We start from the raw sequence: 19,933 nt of genomic DNA on the forward strand, positions 1-19,933 counted from the left end.
ATAAAGTAATTAATATATTTTACGTATCAGTCACTCTAAGGGGGTAAAACAGTCACTAGGGGGTCCATAATAAGCCAACCTACCCCACATTTCGCGAGAAACCATCAATCGCTAATGACATAATTGTGCACCCCGGCATCTCGAGCGCAGTTAAAGCGTGCGCCTGACCTAATCGGATTGAGCCTTGCCTTCGCTCGGCTGTTGCAGGTGTTATAATGATTCATGTTTAGGTGGGTACAAAAAATTGCATGCGCAAGGGGAACCCCGACCGGTTGGCAGTTGAGTGTATGGTGAACTGTGTTTTTTTTTCAATCCATAATTTATTCAGTAGTCATATTGAATGGAGTGTGAAAGATCCAAGATAAGTATAATGCCTATAATCCCATATCAGTCCCATATGGACAAAGTAGGCATTGAGAAAATGGCTGTTGAAGTTACGAAGTGCAATTCCCATGTGAATATTTGAAAAATCACAGTAATTTACTTGATATTTTTTTTTTTTCAACTTAGAATCAGTTGCAATAACGCCTGCATGATTTGTTATATCAGCGAAAAATATGACAATTCAAAAAACAGAACTGTAACTTGACTTCTGGACGATTGAATTCCAGGATGGGACTGATTACTTTGCTTGATGGAAAAACTGACTTGATGTTGTTTTCATATTTTTCATGATCAAAGTTCGTAGTTTTATGACGTGATATGAAAGTAGATTCCAATTGATAGTGGATAGCGTTATTATCTTAAAATTTACGAATATCCATATGGGACTAATAAGCGATTATAGGCAGTATGTCTTGACGTCTTATTTGGAGATTGTGATCCTTTTCTTATATGAGAATGGCGTTGTGAATGCTTGGCGCATGCCATTCTGATAGGTTTACCGACCTAGGAAATAACCAGTATGGAATAAGAATTGTGTTGATGTGATTGCTTCCGCAACGTTGCGAATTCACACTGTTTTACAGTGGTTGAAAATGTCATTTTCGTGCGCTTAATGGCAATTTAGAAGTATGACGTCTTCGGAGATCTTTTTTGATATGCTAATGCGCTTCTTCCAAAGTTACCGGTGATTAATCCCCCTTAATATAAGATAGATCTTTTTTTCAGTTTTTCAATATACAAGGTTGGTTTCTTCGCAAAAGTTGTGGGCAATACTCTTGCAAACAACATGAAAAGCTGTCGAAATTTAAAAAAAATAGCATACCACAAAACTTCTCCGAATACATCACACCTCTAAACAGGGTTACTTCCATTCATTTTGCATTAAAAAATGTGGTATGTATTTTGTACTAGTTTACGTTGGTTAACGAAATAAATAAATAAATATTATGGAACTATAAGGTGTTATAATCATACTTTGAATTTGTAAGTTACAATAAGAGGTTGTAAGGGATATGTTTTACATATAAACCTGCCTATTTCACTTTGAAAGAGCCACAATCAGCGGTTTTCAGATCACTGTTCGCGAAGAATTAATTTTTTTTTCAATGTTGTTTATTTGGAAGGCTCATTGTCTCTAGGAGCTAAACGGAGCCGAGGGACTAACATTTTTTTATCTGCATTTAGGGGGATTGAGTTCTTCATTTTTCTTCTTCTGCATCGCTTTGTTCTCGTATACATCATTCCAATGCTTCTGTCGTTGCTGGCCCCTGGTTGAGGTTCGGTTTCATTTTCGGTGGCTGGGGTCACCACGCTGGTGGCCAGTGGTGGCAGGAGGAGATACTGCTCACCATCCCTCCCCAACAGGGAAGTTTGGTAAAGGAGATGATCAACAGTATTAGTGCCTTCCTCAAAATTGACCTTTTCTCGCTTCCTACTCTCTATATACAATTTTCACACTACCGTACTTTAACGGAACTATCCACTCTATACTTTCATCTTCTCATCTATCGTATAAAAATGCACACTTTAATGGCGGTAAGCTCCAACCGGTATTATCCTCGGATTAAATCCCGATCAAGAATGTCCAGCCACTTTGATGTCAACATCAAATTTAATCATCACGACTCTAAGTAAACATTTTGCAGATCATCCAAATGGGGACGGGAATTCAATTTCAATCGATAACATACATCTGAATCTAAGGCGCGACACTTCTAAATCTCAATTAAAGATGATCGGAAAATCTCACGCTAGCGAATCAATCTACGAAAAATCTTTTTACATCTCTTGTATCTAAATCCATCTACTCGCATCGCTCTCCACCTTTTTGCAGGGAATCTTCAAAACCTTCATCAATCTACTAAGCGTGCTAGTATCTCACAACAGCAAAGCAAAATTGTTCCTGCATCTTAGATAGTGTCAACCCCCTCGATATGAAAGCACTGAAGCATGATTGGATCCCACAAGAAAATCAAAGAATGTTGTCAGTCTTTGCAGTTTGAGTTCGAAGCAAAAACTGACAATGGATACCCAAGTAACAATTCTGGTTTTATGAAGGTTATGTAGACCATGATTCAGGCTTGTGGAATTCATTAAAACCTTGATAAAACTTGCAATGTTACTTGGGTAATAAAAGTCTTTCACCTTGTCCATGTTGTCCCTACGACTCTATCTAAAGTGCAGGAAATTGTTGCCTCTGTTATTGTGAGATGCGCGCAAGATTGATGAAGATTTCCGGCAAAAAAGTGGAGAGCGATGAGAGTAGATGAATTTAGATGGAAATAATGATAAAAGATTTTTCGTGGATTGATTCGCTAGGGTGAGATTTTTCGACCATCTATAATTGAGATTTAGATGTGTCGCACCCCTCGTTTCATATTGCAATATAAACCAATTATCGAAGAAAGGGACTCAGCTCGACAGCTCCTGCGGGCATTAAAAAAAACCTATGCCATCATATTCTTAGCAGTGATCTAAATTTATAGATTAGCCAAAATAGAATGGATCAAGCCAAAATAGACCAAACTGACTGAAGTTCATACGACTTGCGATATCCATTGGACTTCTTGGGAAAGCCTATAGAACTTCTCAAGAGAGTTCCACACTTCCCATAACTAGTGGGGAGATTTCCATCAGAATTATGTCCTCGTATAACTTTGGCCTGTCTAACTCTCTGGCTAGCATGTTCAAGAGTTAACAGACTGCTCGCACCAAAACTCTTGCCTCTACCTCTACCTCTACCCCAACTACTGTTAGGTGCATGTACATTAGGGTGCTTCATTCTGAAAAAAGTGATGAATTTCTGATGGGCCACCCTCCAGTTCGATTCATAGCCCCAAAATATGAACCTGTGCAAAAATTGGTAAAGATTGATGAAGGTTTAGAGGTCGCGCCAATGATTTGAAATTTGTATGGGAATTACTATGGAAGAATTTAAAAAATCGCTTATATCGCTATAACTTTGCTTCTACTTGTCCAAATGTCGAAAAAATTTAGTATGTTATTGCTATGGCAATAAACAAAAAGCCTACAGTTGCTACGCTCAGTTTTGCAGCGTATCAAGAATTATAAAAATGTGAAAAAATGGCAAAATAGGGTAAATTGATAGATGAATATGTACAAGGCAACAACGCCAATTTCATCGCAACAACAACAGGCTTGTTGATCATTGTCATGACAACCACATATTTTTTTTTTTCAACGTTTGGACAACTACAACCAAAGTTAGAGCAATGTAAACGAAAATCAATAATTTCCCATACTAATTCACCAAAATCTCCATACAAAATCCAAATCATTGGCGCGACCTCTAAACCTTCATCAATCTTTACCATTTTTTGCACAGGTTCATATTTTGGGGCTATGAATCGAACTGGAGGGTGGCCTATCAAAAATTCATCACTTTTTTCAAAATGAAACACCCTAATGTACATAGTAGGTACTGTCCAACTACAGGGAAAGCTCGCTTCTCTCTATGCGTGGTTCATATACACTGAACCAATATGACATATTCCTGTTATGTGGAAATCTTATAAATTTGCGTTATAAGATAATCCATTGAAAATTATATGTAACTGGTTCATGAAGTTCGAGTACTAGGGCTGGAATCTGAATTAGCCGTGTAGAAGGCTTACAATTAGAATCATAGCAAAGTAAATATTGCAGTAGAATCATTTTTTTTCAATCTCAATACATTCTTTTCCGGAAACAAACAAAAATTATTCAATACAGTATCATTGTTGTTAGTAGTATTTAGTTCAACTAATCATTTTAATGAGTGTACGATAACATCTTTGAAAATTGTTTCAATAATATATAAAGAACAATCATGTAAGATGTATTTTATTGGGAGCGATATTCAGCCCAGAAAAACATGCAAAAACAAACGTTTGCTGTTGGATTTCTTAAAAGGCATATCTATATGACTATTAAATGATTGGGATGGATCTGTTTACAATCTTTAAACCTCAAAAATCAAAGGAAGCTATTCAAATGAGATATACATGTTTTCCTATACTGCAAAGTTAAATGACAGTCCAATAGTTTCTACATGTCTATTTACACGCGACATATCAACAAACGTCAAAAATCAGTAAAAGCAACTCCAATAAAATATATATGATTATCTTATAAGATATACATTTTAGTGAGCAATATTCATCATGAAAACAGGTATATTTTACTGGATTTTCTCATAGTGCAAACTTATATGATTTTCCATTAGTTTCTAGATGTCTGTTCCCACCCATGACATATCAACAGTTTTTCACCATGAAATATATCAGACAATATTCATATACTTATTACCTATCGCTAACCACGTTCGAAGCAAAGTATTATCAAGTACTAAATATGTGAAATTACGATAGAAATCATTCCATATCGCAGTCATAGTTTTTAAGTGATAATCCAATGGAATCTATCAATCATCACATAGAATGAATAAATCTGCTGACATTGCTATGTTATAAGATGGATCCAATAAACGGTACATGTCGATTTGTTTCAGTGTACATCGGTGGCTGTACAAGCTTTTATCGTTCTGGCGCTAGAACCTCTGCACGGAAATGAAAAACTACCCAAAATTAAGTACTTTTCCTTCAATTCTGGGGTTCAGCCCAATAACCCAAATTTGAGTAAATCGCATATAGTAGTTTCCATTTAACACCGGCAAAAAATTATCTACTCTTAAGTATATTCTACCCAAAATTAAGTTTAATTCACGTAAATTTAAGAATATGCAATTTACTCAAAAGTAACTTATTGGGCTGAACTATATCGTTGGGTCGAATCTCTCGTTCCTTTTTTGACAACAAAAACGAGTGCAAGTGAGAGGCTGAAGTCAACATTAAGTAAAAAGAACTCAAATTTTGGGTAGTATTTTTTCTCCGTGTGCCTTAGTGGGTAGTAATTTTGAAGAAACTTTTTTCCCACTTTGATGACCCATCGAACCTTCGGATGACCAACTGGCCACTTGACGTATTGAGAGCGTCGATAGCAAATCTAATTACGCATTGAATTGTGTACTTGGATCAAAAATCGGTTGAATACGGCCCAAGTTATGGTAGCCACGTAAGACCTTTATTTTAAATCAGCCATCTCAGAGGCCGACCACACTTAAACATATAACAGTTTCTACTTTCTAATCAAATTATAGGATTTCGTTTCTAGATTTTTGTTCACGTTTACAGACAGAATTTTAGCTCGCTAGGATCCTTATTGGCTTTAGGGAATTTTTTGAATGTCATGTATTAGGGTACCCGGGACTCATTTTTCCTCAGATGTCTCTTAAACCAGCTCAACATAAAAAAATGAACATACATTGGAAGTTAAAGTGCATTGGAAGTGCAAAAGCATTGAAGATCGGACTAATTTTGACTGAGTTAGAGCACTTCTCCCGAAATACCTTTTAGACACTTCCACAGTTGTCGCTCAAGCCGGTTTTAAAAAATAGTGGTTTTCACAAAAATCTAGCCCCATATTTTTATGCATGCCTCGGCGTGTTCTCACCATCTTAAAAAACTTTAGTTTAAGCAGTTTGATAAGTTGGTCTACCGTTCACCCGATAAGCCGGTTAAAAATTAAACAAATTAAATAGGTCAAAACTACATAGTCAAGCGACAATTCTCGATTACTTTTTCAAAGGGTCACATTTTTCCTATACGTAATGCAGCGTCACATAATATATGCATGAGACAAAATTATTGAGAAAACTTCAATGAAAACCTATGAAGAGTTACAACGAATTTATTAAAGTAATCCAGACTTGAGACAAATTTAAAGAAAAATCCGATCCCAAAAATGTTCAAGATATTAAAAAAAGTTTAAAAATCTAAATACCTATCTAAAAATATCTTTGCCCGATTTTTTAAATTTTTATTTTAAAGAAAAAGCTCATGAAAAATTGCAAACTTTTGGCATTGAAAGTGTTTTTTGTTACTTCATACGTGAAGTTTACGATTGTTTGGGAATGCTGTCTAAAATGAAGCTTTAGTGTGATAATCTATTAGCTAGATAAAGGTCTGAAGAGAGTAGGTTGATAGTTTCGCTAGAGTACGGCAGTATGGAAATTGAGTAGAAGTTGAAAATGAGCGAAGGGCCATTAATACGACAATACTAGTCAAACGGACACTCCTTCCTGTAATATTTCTTCAAGTCTGCGGCTTTGGAATAGTTCTCAACAACTTTTTCTAAGACGTCATTTCGATCAAAAATGCCGTTTCCGTGCTACATTTTTTTAGAATAATTTCAACAAAGCCATTTTGAAAATTTTACAAGATCCAAAATAGCCGAATTCTAGCAAAAATGACCATAACAAACAATAACACAAAGTTTCCTACAAACCGGAGAAGGTCGATTCAAAAATTCGATTATTTTTTCGATATTTTGAATAGAACTACTCTTTTGATGTACATAAAAGCAAATACGGGAACAGACCTATTGTTAACAATCTACTTGGGGGCTGTTCATAAACTACGTAGACAGCTTAGGGGGGGGGGGGCTTATTGGAAATCATCCACGGCCCATACAAATTCAATTTTTTGTATGGATAATTGTCTACGCATGGGGTGGGGGGTGTCAAGAATCCCAAAAAACTGTCTACGTAGTTAATGACATAGGATCTCCCCCGGCTTAAGATTCTCGACACCCTATCCAATAAATCTAGCTTAACATGCGAAAGGACCTTTATTTGATGAATTTTGACCTCACTAATTTCCAGGATTTACGGAATCCCAAAAATTCAAACCTCGTCACTCAGAGCATACTCATTTAAATTCAAATCAAACTTTAAGATTGGATAGATTGTTATTCATAAAAAAAGCTTTAAGTAAAATTTAATATTTAATATTTCCATCGAAGCGTCTAAAAATTAACTCCTCATCTCTATTTCTTAAAATATAAAAACAACGTAAATCAACGAAATATTAAACAATATCTGGTCGCATAGAAAGTTGACAGTAATTCGCTTACTCGGACGCTTAATTAGAGTCAGATCATTGTGTAACGTCAATGCACTACACAACACGTGATGCAAAGAAGTGTAATAATCTCCAGAGTACGATAGATCTTCAAAACAATGTCTTATCATCCTCAATGTTTACAAAGTTTAATGCTAATCGTTAAAACCGTTACATCAGCTTTCTTAACATCGGCTAGACGATCAGCACGTCAATGAATGATCATTCCCAGTACTGATGATGGTTTGTATAGTAAATAATCATCCAATCTAGTAGTTTCGCTAATGGAGCAGTCTGGCGAAACAATAACAAACAAAGTTTTCGTTCTCAGCTGTTAACATTTGAAATTGATTCATCACGAACATAGCACAAAATCCGATCGTTGATCGCATCGATAGTGCAGCGTCATGCCAATTAAAATCCGTTTTAAGATTTACTTGACCAGATCCGCACACAGGATTTCGCACGCTCGATCATTCCAATTTAAAGGCCTCTCCCGGGCCATAAACTGCCTGAATGATTGATAATCGGTTTTCATTCAACAAGCGCTAATTGATCCGAGCTCTTTGTTCTCATTAACTCAAGATTTTTTTTCTCCCTCAACTTGTATCTTGTTACAGACAAAAGGATTGCATTCACTTCCGCGCTTGGTAATCTTCACATCAGAAGACGCACATTACTCGGTGAAAAAGTTGGCTTCGTTCATGGGCATCGGCTCGGACAACGTGTACCCCATCCGTACGGACGAGATCGGCAAGATCAGGGTGGATCATTTGGGTAGGATTCCTGTTATTCCTCTTGTTTTATCGTCAATCACATTTTCCGCTTTTTACAGAGTCGGAAATTCTGCGTGCCAAATCGGAGGGGGCCGTGCCCTTTATGGTATCAGCCACAGCAGGAACCACGGTGATTGGAGCATTTGATCCCCTGGAACAGATTGCCGACTTGTGCAAAAAGCACAATCTTTGGATGCACGTGGATGCTGCTTGGGGTGGCGGTGCGCTCATGTCAAAGAAGTACCGAACGCTGCTGAAGGGAATTGAGCGGTAAGTGGATTTTTTTGCGTAACTTGCGGCAACAACGGTGATTTGTTCGAAGTAATTATGACCAATTGCGGTGTCGCGTGTCCGGAAAACGGTGCTCTGGGTAATACCATCACATTGAGATTCCTGAACAACCATTTTAATAGTTAAACAATAATTTTCAAGGAAGCAGAAATGAATGACAGGGTATTGGATATTTCCGTTCAAAATAATACTCATTGCTACTTCCAATTGTATACATGCCAAAATCCTGATGCAAGATGTTTTTTTACGTAGGATTACGTCTTTCGGCAACATATTGGGGGTGCAATTTCAAGAAACCAAAATTAACCGCGTTACGAAAAGTGGTCAGGTTTCTATGAATCAGATCAGGGTAATTAACAGAAGTTAATGAAACTGTCTTTAATTTAACTTACCCTTACAGATCTTTGAACATACCCAAAAGTCTGGATGTTTCTTTATTTTAAGAACTTCCTGAAAGTTCCTGAAGCCAATAGAACCGCAATAAATTCTGGAAGCATCAATAATGTTCCGGGGAAGTTGAATATACAAATATTGGCGTGAGAAGATATAAGAACCTTTCGAGCGAAGTCAGATAAGATTCCAAGGGAAGTCGGAACATCTTCTGGGAGGAATCGGAAAATAGCTTACGGGGTAAGTTGGAAGAAAGTTCCAGGGGAAAGATGCAATAAACTTTCAAGGGGAGATTAAATCAGAAAGTTAAAATTGGACATTTTAGTAGACCAATTTTTTCACTGAGTAGAAGTACTCCCAGGAATTACCGGGATAGGTCATCAGCTGTTTCTAGATTCCTGGGTAGCCAAAAACGACGAAGAAATTGAAACATTAGTCGAAAGAGTATCGCATAATAAATGTTTATATCGCATAAAAAATGTTTGAAGACTCTCATGAAGCTAAATTAACAGGTTTTATATGTCAAACACATACTTTCCTACGTTTCAACCTCTTCTTGTATCTTACATATAAAAATATGATCAAAACATCTTATTCCGAAAAACATTGTTTTATCCAGTATAAGAGACGAGCGGACTGTCAAAGCCAGATCCAATCGAGCAGCGCCTATCTTTATTGCATTGGCAGTGTTGCTAGAAATCACCTAGGCATAGGTTGCCAAGGCAGTTTGTTTTGAATCCGCTTCTCTCTTATACTAGACCTTCTCTAATTTTATCTGAAATGAGTACCTGCAGCCTTGCCTTAAAATGCGAAACACGAAAAAAACGTGTAAGTATTCTGTCATGCACAATACGGAAATGTCGGATCGTTGTCGTGATGTTTTGTACATACAAACAATCCAACATGATTCCGAGCTATTTATAGCAAATAACAATCAGTCAATAGCCTTTATTGCTTGAGATGAATTAAGAGCTCGCCTTTCATTGCACTTAAAAATATAGTTGATACCTGTTTTTTTCCACTTTAATGTTGTTAAACAATCTTCAGCCGATAATTACCCATTCGAACTGGATCTGTCGTAAAACACCAGAACAAGTCAAAAACAAAAGACAAAAAAAAACTGGAACTTGAGTGCATTGTTATGATCGGATTTCCTACAGACAGCTTGTCTGGGTGAGTTTGATCATGTATTTTGTCTGCTCTTTTGCTCTTTTTCCTCCTCGGTATCGATAGCTATACACGGTAACCGCAAAATACCCAATAATGACTATAAAAGACTCGATATTCGCTACAAAGTAGGCATTTTCGAGGGAGACTGGGATCATAGAGATAACTCTAAGACTAGTAGGTCCCGAAGAAAAGTGCTCAAGTTTTTGGCTCAGCTCTGGTACTATCTTCGGTCCCAAGCTAATCGATGCACCGCTCGACACAAAGCAAAATACACGAACCCCTCATTTTATCTGTCAAACTTTCATGGCAAATCAAAACAAACATTGTGTAGTACTAGAATTTCGACTAGAATGGGGTACGTTAACCGATTTGCTTGGGACCAATAGGCTAGTCAAGTAGTGAGCCAATTAACCACTTCATTCGAGCAATTAAAATGACGTTTACTACCACTTGAACTTTGAAATAAAACATTAATTTTAGATCTTTTCTTCTAGAATCTCGAGAAAAGTAGCCATAATTTGTGCGTTTCATAGAATAATAGAAATTAGTTGGTCTATTTTTGTGGAATCGCTGGTAGAAAGTCACGCCAAAACTGTTTGACAAAGTGGTCAATTTAAAATCGATAGTTTCGTATTGATTGTTGCTGGGACTACTCATTAAATGAGTAAAAACATTACCTCTTTATTACTCACCAATTAATACTTACTCCTTATTTTTGTAGTTGTAATTACTCATTATTGGGTAAAATTTTACTCATTTAATGGGTAGTCTCAGTTTCCCTCAAAAATACTGACTTTGTAGTCATTATTGGGTATTTTGTGGTTACCGTGTAGGGTAATATGTGCTCCTTAGCTACACGGGTAGAGCAAAATAGCAAAACTAGAGTAAAAAAATATCTAATTTTACTACCAATATATTATTAAGTTATTAGTAGGTTGTGTATTATAGCATGTTTTAATAGCTTTTTCTGCTATCAGGGCATAATTTGCTATTGTTATATTTTAAAAACTAAAATAAATATTTAAAAATAGCATAATCATAACAAATTGTGTTATGATAACAGAATGAGTTATTACTATGTTATTGATTTAATTTATAGAAAAACAAACCAATAGCTCAGTGTTATATGATAGCACGCTTTGATATTATTTTGCTATACCCAACAAACAAAGCTTATACAGGCAAAAATTTGCTGCATAAGCCATATTTTGCCTGTATACGCTTATCTACCGGGATTGTGGCGATATCTCTGGTATCATCTTCGGTCCCCTCATTTTATCTGTAAAACTTTCATGAGCATGAGCATGATTGACCGCCCACGGGTGCTACTCTGTTATTGCCAGACCAGCTGTAATTACACAGAGAACCAATAGACGATGCTTGGGACTAGCAATCATCCTCAATGTGTAAAAACTGGTGATCACGAATTGGGCAATACCAGCGCCAGCCGCGCCTGAACGCAGGTCAAGAAAGGAATGGGTAGGAATGTGTTGACGTGACACTCGCTTTGATGGAAGCCGAGGAGTCCTCTGCACTTCCACGAGGAATCACAGGGATGTTGGGTAAGAGGGTTGGGCAGCAGGGTTCGTTTTGGCAAACGATAAGCTGAATTGATGTCCTAACGATTGTATAACGCGAAGGAGCTTGGGATTGAACCCACGGTCTTCTGCTCAGTAAGCAAAAACGTTTACCACTAGGCAGACGAGCTCCTTTTTAATCATTGACGAATCTTGAATGTGAATGGGCTTGAGATTAGACTCATGATGTTCTGCTCAGTAAGCAAAAACGGTTGCTCTAAGGCCACCGAGCCTCTCATATCACATTATAGCGTTACTCAAGTTTTTATAACTATTCAAACCCGGCACCGACGACAACGAAAAGTTTTACAAAATACACGATAAACAAGCGATATTTTAATATTTTTTAATATGAAAGGATCTGGGATCGCGTTTTTCTGCTCAGTAAGCAAGCCACTGCAACCTAAAACTAAAAGCTACGAAAGAGTACTTAGGCCTTCATTAAGATCCACTTTCACGCGACGTTCAATGTTTCGATTTTCTCTTTACGCATGGTTCAGACAATCACAACAAGCTATGACCGACGTGACGATTGTCAAAGACCTGGTTAAACAAGCTATTCAAATGAAATTACGTTCTCGAATTTCACTTGGAATGTAATGAACAACAGAAATACGCGATAATTCATATTTTCAGCGGTTGATGTTTAATTTTAAATATACGACAGCGACTACGACGGCGCCTACGACAACGACAACAGAGAATTTTTTATCTGTAAAACTTTCATAGCGAATTAAAACAAAACTAGAATTTTGACTAGAATGGGATACGTTAATCGATTTGCTTGGGACCAATTGGCTAGTCAAGTAGTGAGCCAATTCAAAATCGTTAGTTTTGACCGGTTGATAATATCTCGAACGCTGACGACAATATATTATCCATAACAAATTGAGATACACGATCTGTTTTATTTTCGTCTTTGTAAAGTATAAGATGGTATAAGCATGATAACCGAAGAAATTCCTACCTTCAACCAGAAGATATCAACATGAATATTGCATTAGGTCCTAAGTAACATTGACAGATTCTCTTCGCCGACTTTATTTAAAAATTTCTGAAATCAGCACAACTTGAAAGAACTGCTCATGTTCAAAAGAAGGAAGCATTACATTTGAATAGCTTGCCAGGTTGAAAAAAACGAACCTTTTCTTAAGCATTTTTCGAGACTGATTTCAAAATTTACTGAGCTTTGAGAAAAGTTCAAAACCGTAGAAAATTGCTTGCTCTTGGGCGAAATGACCTTTGGCGAAACGTCCTTGGGCGAAATGTCCCACTTAGCAATGGGCGATCTTGGATCGAATCACAAAAGAAGATTTTGGTTCGATTAATCGATTTTTTGAATCGATCTCAAACACGAAAAAAATCGACTGAATCGATCCTTTTTATTCGATTTTTGTTTCGATCCAACCAAAAAAAAAATAGTGCATTTGCATTTGAAATTTAATGTTGACCTGTACCTGGAGTCTTCAGCCCACGCTCGGGTAGTTAAAATTGTGTCTGAGCAGATCCATAGTACCGAAAGAGTATACGATGATTGCACACATCTGTCCCCTCACCAAAACCAACCCGAGGCCTGTGGGATATTCATGACGAAATGGTAAAGAAAGTTATTAATCTACATGTACAAACATTAACTGATTATGACATATTTCAGGTTAATCAGTCCTCTGCTATGTCAGAACTGGATCGACGTGGGGGCATGGCGGCAGAATTACATTTTTTTTGCATCAGCCTGCATGCATGGCATGCACAGTTGTACACACTTATTTCTCATTTGCTAATAACTTTTCACTCAGTTGTTGAAATTTAGTTTTCTTTAAAGTAATTGATAGGTTAGGATCATAGTCTACTGTAGACATGCAAAGAGCAGGTAAATCTTATCATTTGAATCAACACCAATCAATTTTCACACTTAAAATCCGAGATGTCCAGCGAGGATTTCTCACTTCATTTTTGCAACGCAAAATCAAATACAGTTAATTACTATAGTTAAAATCTCCTTTTTTACGTATCTATAACAAGTTTAAACACTATTCTATCGAATGCTTCAAACATAACTATGTTTCGTATACTCTGTGCAAAGTTTTTAGCAAATGAGCAGTTCGTGAGCAAAACTGTGTATGCCAAGCATGTCAGCCTGTTTTACCACATTCTGTCGATACTTTTCGAGCATGGGAGAAGATCCGTAGTGTATATCCCCATGCTCGAGACTATTTATCAAGAATAGTAACTAGTGGAACCACACAGAATCGATATCGGCTCAATGCAAAACGCATGGCTCAATTAGCTTTCTTTATATCCCTATCGGATGAGTTTTGGGATATCTGAATTAAGTACTTTTCGTACTTACCTGCTTTTACACTCCCACCATCTAATCGTTTTGTTTCATATGTTAATCTTTCGTTTTTTAAATCGTTCATTTAATACCAATAAAACGAATATTATAACCTGTTAAATCGCTTACCTAATCAAGAATCCTGAGCAAAAACTTCCACATGTCAAATGAAATCAAAATATGTAGTCATTTACTATATTCTCACGTAGACCATCCGTTAAAGAGTTCGATCCGCGGTACAAGGTAAAGACCGTAAACCATGGAGGTGGTAGCATCATGGTTTGGGGCTGTTTTTCTTGGTATGGAGTAGGTCCCATTTTCCTTATTGATTCCATCATGACCAGATTTGACTACAAAGAAATTATGGAGGAGTTTATGCTCCCTTATGCAGAAGAGAACATGCCTATTATGTGGCATTTTCAGCAAGACAACGATCCGAAACACACTTCTAAGCATGTATAGGAATGGTTTTGTGCAAACAAAGTGTCAGTTATTTCATGGCCTAGCCAATCCTTTAAAAGAAAGTTATCTGGTCAAACATTTTCAAATAAGGATCAACTATGGACTACAGTTCAAAAAGAGTGGTATGCTATACCAAAGGAAACTTATCAGTGCTTGGTTGAGTCAATGCCAGGAAGGTTGAACAAGGTTCTACTTAACAATGGAGGGCGCAGCGGTTACTAAGCGTCATTAGTCTAATAAAACTTATACAACTATTTTCAAACTTTCTATACTATAGTTTTATGCAACACACCTATTTCACTGATCAGGCATATTATATATTTGATTCCAATGAGTGAGTCATTTAATGTTTTAACTTTGAGTTTTCTCGTGCTATCGCTTAATTGTTATTACACCATCAAATGCTTAGCTTTAAAGTCGAAGTTGAAGTTGAATGAACATAACCTAAAATTTCGCATTTATTTTGTCTATACCTATTTTAATGACCAGCAGTGTTGTATGTTACACTCACAACATTTATTGCATACGTACTACACAATTTATTTCTAAATGATATCAATCATCACACTAAATTACTATTATAGGTGAAATAACATAACAAGATAGCTTATGTAACGTAATATCAACTCTAGGCTGAACTTGGCTTAATTTTCACCAACTTTCCTATGATCCGTTATATTTGAAAAATGTTTGTGCCATTTTGAAAAATTTATCGATTAAAAAGATCGATGCAAAATGATTAATTAAATCGGTGAATCGATTTTTTTCAAAAAAAAATTATTCGATTCACTAAAATCGAAGATTCTTGCCTCAAGATCGCCCAATGCTAGGGAGTCCCGCTCCCCTACCAAACTCACGTTTTTTCTACTATGATGATTTCGCTGAAAGTTTATTAAGGTTAATGATCTCTACACGGTAACCGCAAAATACCCAATAATGACTACAAAGTAAGCATTTTCGAGGGAGACTGGGACTACCCATTAAATGAGTAAGATGTAAGTTGTTTCCATTACCCATTTATGAGTATTTTTTATTCAAACATGAACACTTACTACTTGTTTTTGTAGTTGTAATTACTCATAAATGGGTAAAATTTTACTCATTAAATGGGTAGTCCCAGTTTCCCTCGAAAATGCTTACTTTGTAGTCATTATTGGGTATTTTGCGGTTACCGTGTATGGAGTGTGTGCTGCGATTGCATTATATACATTGTTTGAAGGTCATGGTATGTCACTCAAGTGGAGTATTGGTTGTTTAGGTAATTATCCTCAAAGTCGCTGTTCGACGGTAGCATATCGCTTACCATGGAATCAAGCAAGCCATTGTGGGAAGCAGTCATGCTTAAAGGACAATGAAGTAGCGACAGGGGCGGATAGATATAATATATGATGCTGGAAATGAGTCTGATAGTTATACATATGCGTTAGGGTGGCCAAATTTCCCCACTTTCCTATATTTTAAAAATATTCAAGGTGAACTACAGGTGATTTCTAAGGTAGAAGAGACTTTTATTCGGATTATAAGTAGTATTCAACAGAACTCAAAAGCAAATCGGAAGGAATTTAAAGGAGGATTCCAAGGGAATTTCGAAGGATTGTCAAAGTTGATGATGATATGACTACAATCCTGAAACGACACCAGCGGCTGAAAATCTCTTAAATGTTAATCGATCGATGAATCAAAGAGAAATTCTCAGGAGACTCTGCAACAAAATATGGATAATAATTCCAAGGGGATCAAATTCTCAATAAAGCTAAAAAAAATATTTGCTGAAGTTTAAGCAAGTTTGAAGATAGTATTAAGAAAATTCCTAAAGGAATTTATAAGAAATATCAAATATTTGGTTGGAAATTTTGACCATATTTCCAAACAAACTTTGAATAGTGTTCCAAAAGATTCTGAATTAATTTCTAAGGAAATTCTAAGGAGGGCTTCCAAGAGATCCTCCTCAAGAGTATTTTGAGAAGCATTTCAATGAAATTCTGAGGAAAATTTCTATAGAATTCTGAGGTGAAATCCAAGAAAATTTTGGAAGGAATTCTGCACAAAATTCCGACATATATGTAGACAATGTAGACAATTTTTATGGATTATCGGACAAAACCATAAGATTATTGGGAGGAATCTTGAAAGTAAATGTAATTCTGAAGACATTTTGAAATGATCCATAGGGAATTTTCGAGAAATGTGCAAACAAATCCTGTTAATGGCTAGCCAGATGGGCTAGTTAAAAGGGATTCCCCTAACCTCTGGTCTAGCCACGGAGAACGTCTGGGGTGGGCTACACTCGCCTCTTTTGTTGGCTAGCTCGAGCTTGAAACCCTAGAGCTTCAAGGTCGGCTCCTGGCTTGTCGACACTGATCAGAAGAACAAAACACCTTTTTATCACTTTTACTCTTTTATTACTTACGATTTCGGTGGCTGTAGTGTGTATGTGTGTGTAGTGCTGGCCAGCGATGACGGGATTCTGCAGCGGGTGGGGTTTTTCGGCGGCGGATGAACGGACTGCTCACGGTGGATGCCAGTACTCGACGGTTGTCACCGTGTGGCACGACGGATGTTGCACTGGGACTCGATCGGGTGATCGACGGTGGTCTCCCAGTGGTCGTCGGTATATAACCGATGGACGCTTGCTACACGGGTGTTGGCGTGTTAACGGACGCCCTCGTGATTTAGCCCGTAATTAATGGGTCCTGAGGGGAATATGAGAGGTGGTATTAGGGCTGGGAATTCCGCTACCGGGTTATTAATTGGGTCCTACCTGACTCTGTATTCGGTGGTATTAGTCGGTATTTGTTGGCGACTCTATATTTTTCACTTCTTTTCAAAACTTAACTTGGCAGATCGATGTATCTAGCGCAATGGCTAAAGTGAAAGAGAACCTTCTCTTCAGTTTGACCCAGTAGCTTCCCCCTTGACCTAAGCCCATTTCCACCACCCCTTGTCCATATCCTTCTCTTGTTTCCAACGCCCACCTTCATCCTTACTCCTTCCCGTTATGTGTTCTGTGTTATGTGTTGTTTGTGTAACTGGGTTACAATATTTAATTGGACCGTTGGTTTGGGAGTACATATTTACTAACATTCAAAACAAGACAATATTGCATACAAGAAACTGACATACAGATTGAATTCACAATGAATACACATATACCCTATTCCTCGCTCTCGCTATCTCCTGATTTTTCTCGTTCGAAGTGAACCAATAGGGTGCAGGTACCAAAACGGTAACAATCCTGAGATAAGTTCAAAGAAATAATTTAGTTAATTTTTTTGATTCTATACCAAGAAATTTAAAATCCAGGATTAAATGTTACTAGAAGTTAACAATTTGTTTTCAATAGTCATTAACTGACAGTTAAGAAACTTTTGGGATATTTATAGGCGAGTGTGCCCCATATGTCAAATATGTGTAAAGGTGGTTTTCTTACACCATTTTGAGAAACAATGTTTACGATGCATAAAATATTCATAATGTTTTGTACACCACGAGCAGGAACGAATATTTCGATACATTAAATTGGTATGGATGAGCCTGATATAAGAGGTAAAATACCAAAAAATAATACCAACACAATTTTCCCACGGTACCATTCCAAAACCAAATTATGATAATGCAATACCCAGGGATGGAAAATCATTTGCATTCATTTCGTGCATTCATTTACATTCATTTGCCTCTAACGTTTTCCACAAACACAATTCCGTAAAATAGTGTTTGAAGCTTTTGTAGGCTTTAATATTAGCTACATCTTTTGTCAACAACTCAAATCAGTATCTCTTATGCATGATGAATCAGAACGATAAGAACCCACCATTGTTTTTCAGTGAATGTAAATTGCATTCACTGAAAAACAATAACATGTTCTGCCTGCTCTAGTTCGTCATGTATAAGAGATTCAGATTTTAGTTATTAACAAAAGTTGTAGTTAATATCAAAGGCTACAAAAGCTTCATACATCATTCTACGGTATTCTGTTGATGAAAAAAGTTAGAGGCAAATGAATGTAAATGAATGCACGAAATGAATGCAAATGATTTTCCATCCCTGGCAATACCAAAACAATACCACACAGGTATTATTTTGGTATCCAAATATCCATTTTGGTTATTTACCAAGTATTTTGCATGCATTTTTTTAGTATTATTTTTTGGTATTTTACCTCTTATGTCATGCTGATCAACACCAAATTTTGGTATCGGATCAAGTTATTAGTTATTTTCATCTGCTCGGGACTAGTTTAAAGACCGAAAATAAACCAAGCGCTCATTTTGCTCTGCCCATGTCAGAAAAAATCGATTAATGCGAGAATTTTCAGATCTTTCATGGAATTTTGGAGTAGAATAAGCCTAAAACCAGTGCTACCATAGCATGTGCCGAATTAAATCTTAAGAAAAATATTCCTTTATCCATTTATTGCGCATTGCGCACCAAAGTAGACTCCTACGCTAAAAATAATCTCCCAAAAAGAATATGACTCATACTAGAAAAAATATAAATTATTAATGATCAGTCAACATTATACGTTATTGTAAAATGTAGCAGTTTGTTGCATTCAAAATGGTATTTCTAATTTTTATTTGGCTGAGCGAAAAAAAAAATATGAGCAATTATTATTAGAGTAGGAGTGTACTTTGGTACAAAAACCGCAATACCAAAATAAAAAAAAAAAAAACTATTTAATATTGGGATTTCAGCGGCATACAGTTTTAATCCCTATAATAACCACTGTGCGTCGTAGGGCGTCTTTCCGCTGGATTATCGATTAAGTTTCTTGTCAACAGTTTTTTGCTTGGAATAGGATATCCTCCCTGCTTAAAATGTTCATGACCCTAGATAGATTATTCGTTTTAGTTTCGTTTAAACTTTTTTAAATGAATTTGCGAGATGCATTTCATCCCGCCTGAGCCATAATTGAGCAAGGAACGTTGTTGCAACTAGTTTGACCTGTACAAGTCAAGCAAGTCGTTAATTTTATTCCTCTTCCACAAACTATCCTCACGTTGAATGCCAGCGAGTAGACCAAGTCAAACTATATGCTAATATGTTATCAAACAGTTTATTAAAAGATTATCGTAAAATTGCCAATACCTGTCTGTTCTAATTAACCTATACAAGGGTTAGTAGACTTGTTATTGATAAAATTATATTCTCACCATAGAAACATGTGCTCGTAGTCAATTCCGCATATTACTCGCCTGCGGTGATTTAATTGAGCGTGAGAGCGTGAGCCCGTGTTCCGTCTTTTATGAGCAGGTTTTTTGTATTTATTTTTCTTCTGAGGTAGCCACCAGGTACATATAGTGTATTGAAACATTTAATTGCCACCCATTATTGCCAGTTACCTACCATTGACACCGGCACAGTTTTTTTTTCTGCGGTTCGGCCCCGACATTGGCACACAAGAGGGCTTATTTATAAACACCAACAGCCGTAACTAATTTCCCACCAATAAGTCAATGTCAATGACAAAAAGTTTACGGTGGAAGATAATGGTTATTCGGTGCAGAACAACTAAATTGTGAACAGATTTTTCATTCTGGTAACAAACAATATTTTGATAGTAAACTTGTTAAACTAGTTTACGAC

General features: G+C 36.7%; 1 protein-coding gene across 1 annotated transcript in view; it reads left to right on the forward strand.

Moving 5' to 3' along the window:
• Positions 1-19,933, forward strand: part of black (glutamate decarboxylase-like protein black) — a 49,280-nt gene that overhangs the window by 15,486 nt on the left and 13,861 nt on the right. The window contains exons 2-3 of the mRNA XM_065234031.1: positions 7,964-8,120; positions 8,179-8,389. Of these exons, the coding sequence (XP_065090103.1) occupies positions 7,964-8,120; positions 8,179-8,389 (368 nt within the window). The remainder of the gene's footprint in view (positions 1-7,963; positions 8,121-8,178; positions 8,390-19,933) is intronic.

This window comes from Ochlerotatus camptorhynchus, unplaced genomic scaffold (genome assembly GCF_037179485.1).
Source record: "Ochlerotatus camptorhynchus isolate MF236.1 unplaced genomic scaffold, CSIRO-AGI_Acam_v1.1 ptg000037l, whole genome shotgun sequence".
Taxonomy (NCBI): domain Eukaryota; kingdom Metazoa; phylum Arthropoda; class Insecta; order Diptera; family Culicidae; genus Ochlerotatus; species Ochlerotatus camptorhynchus.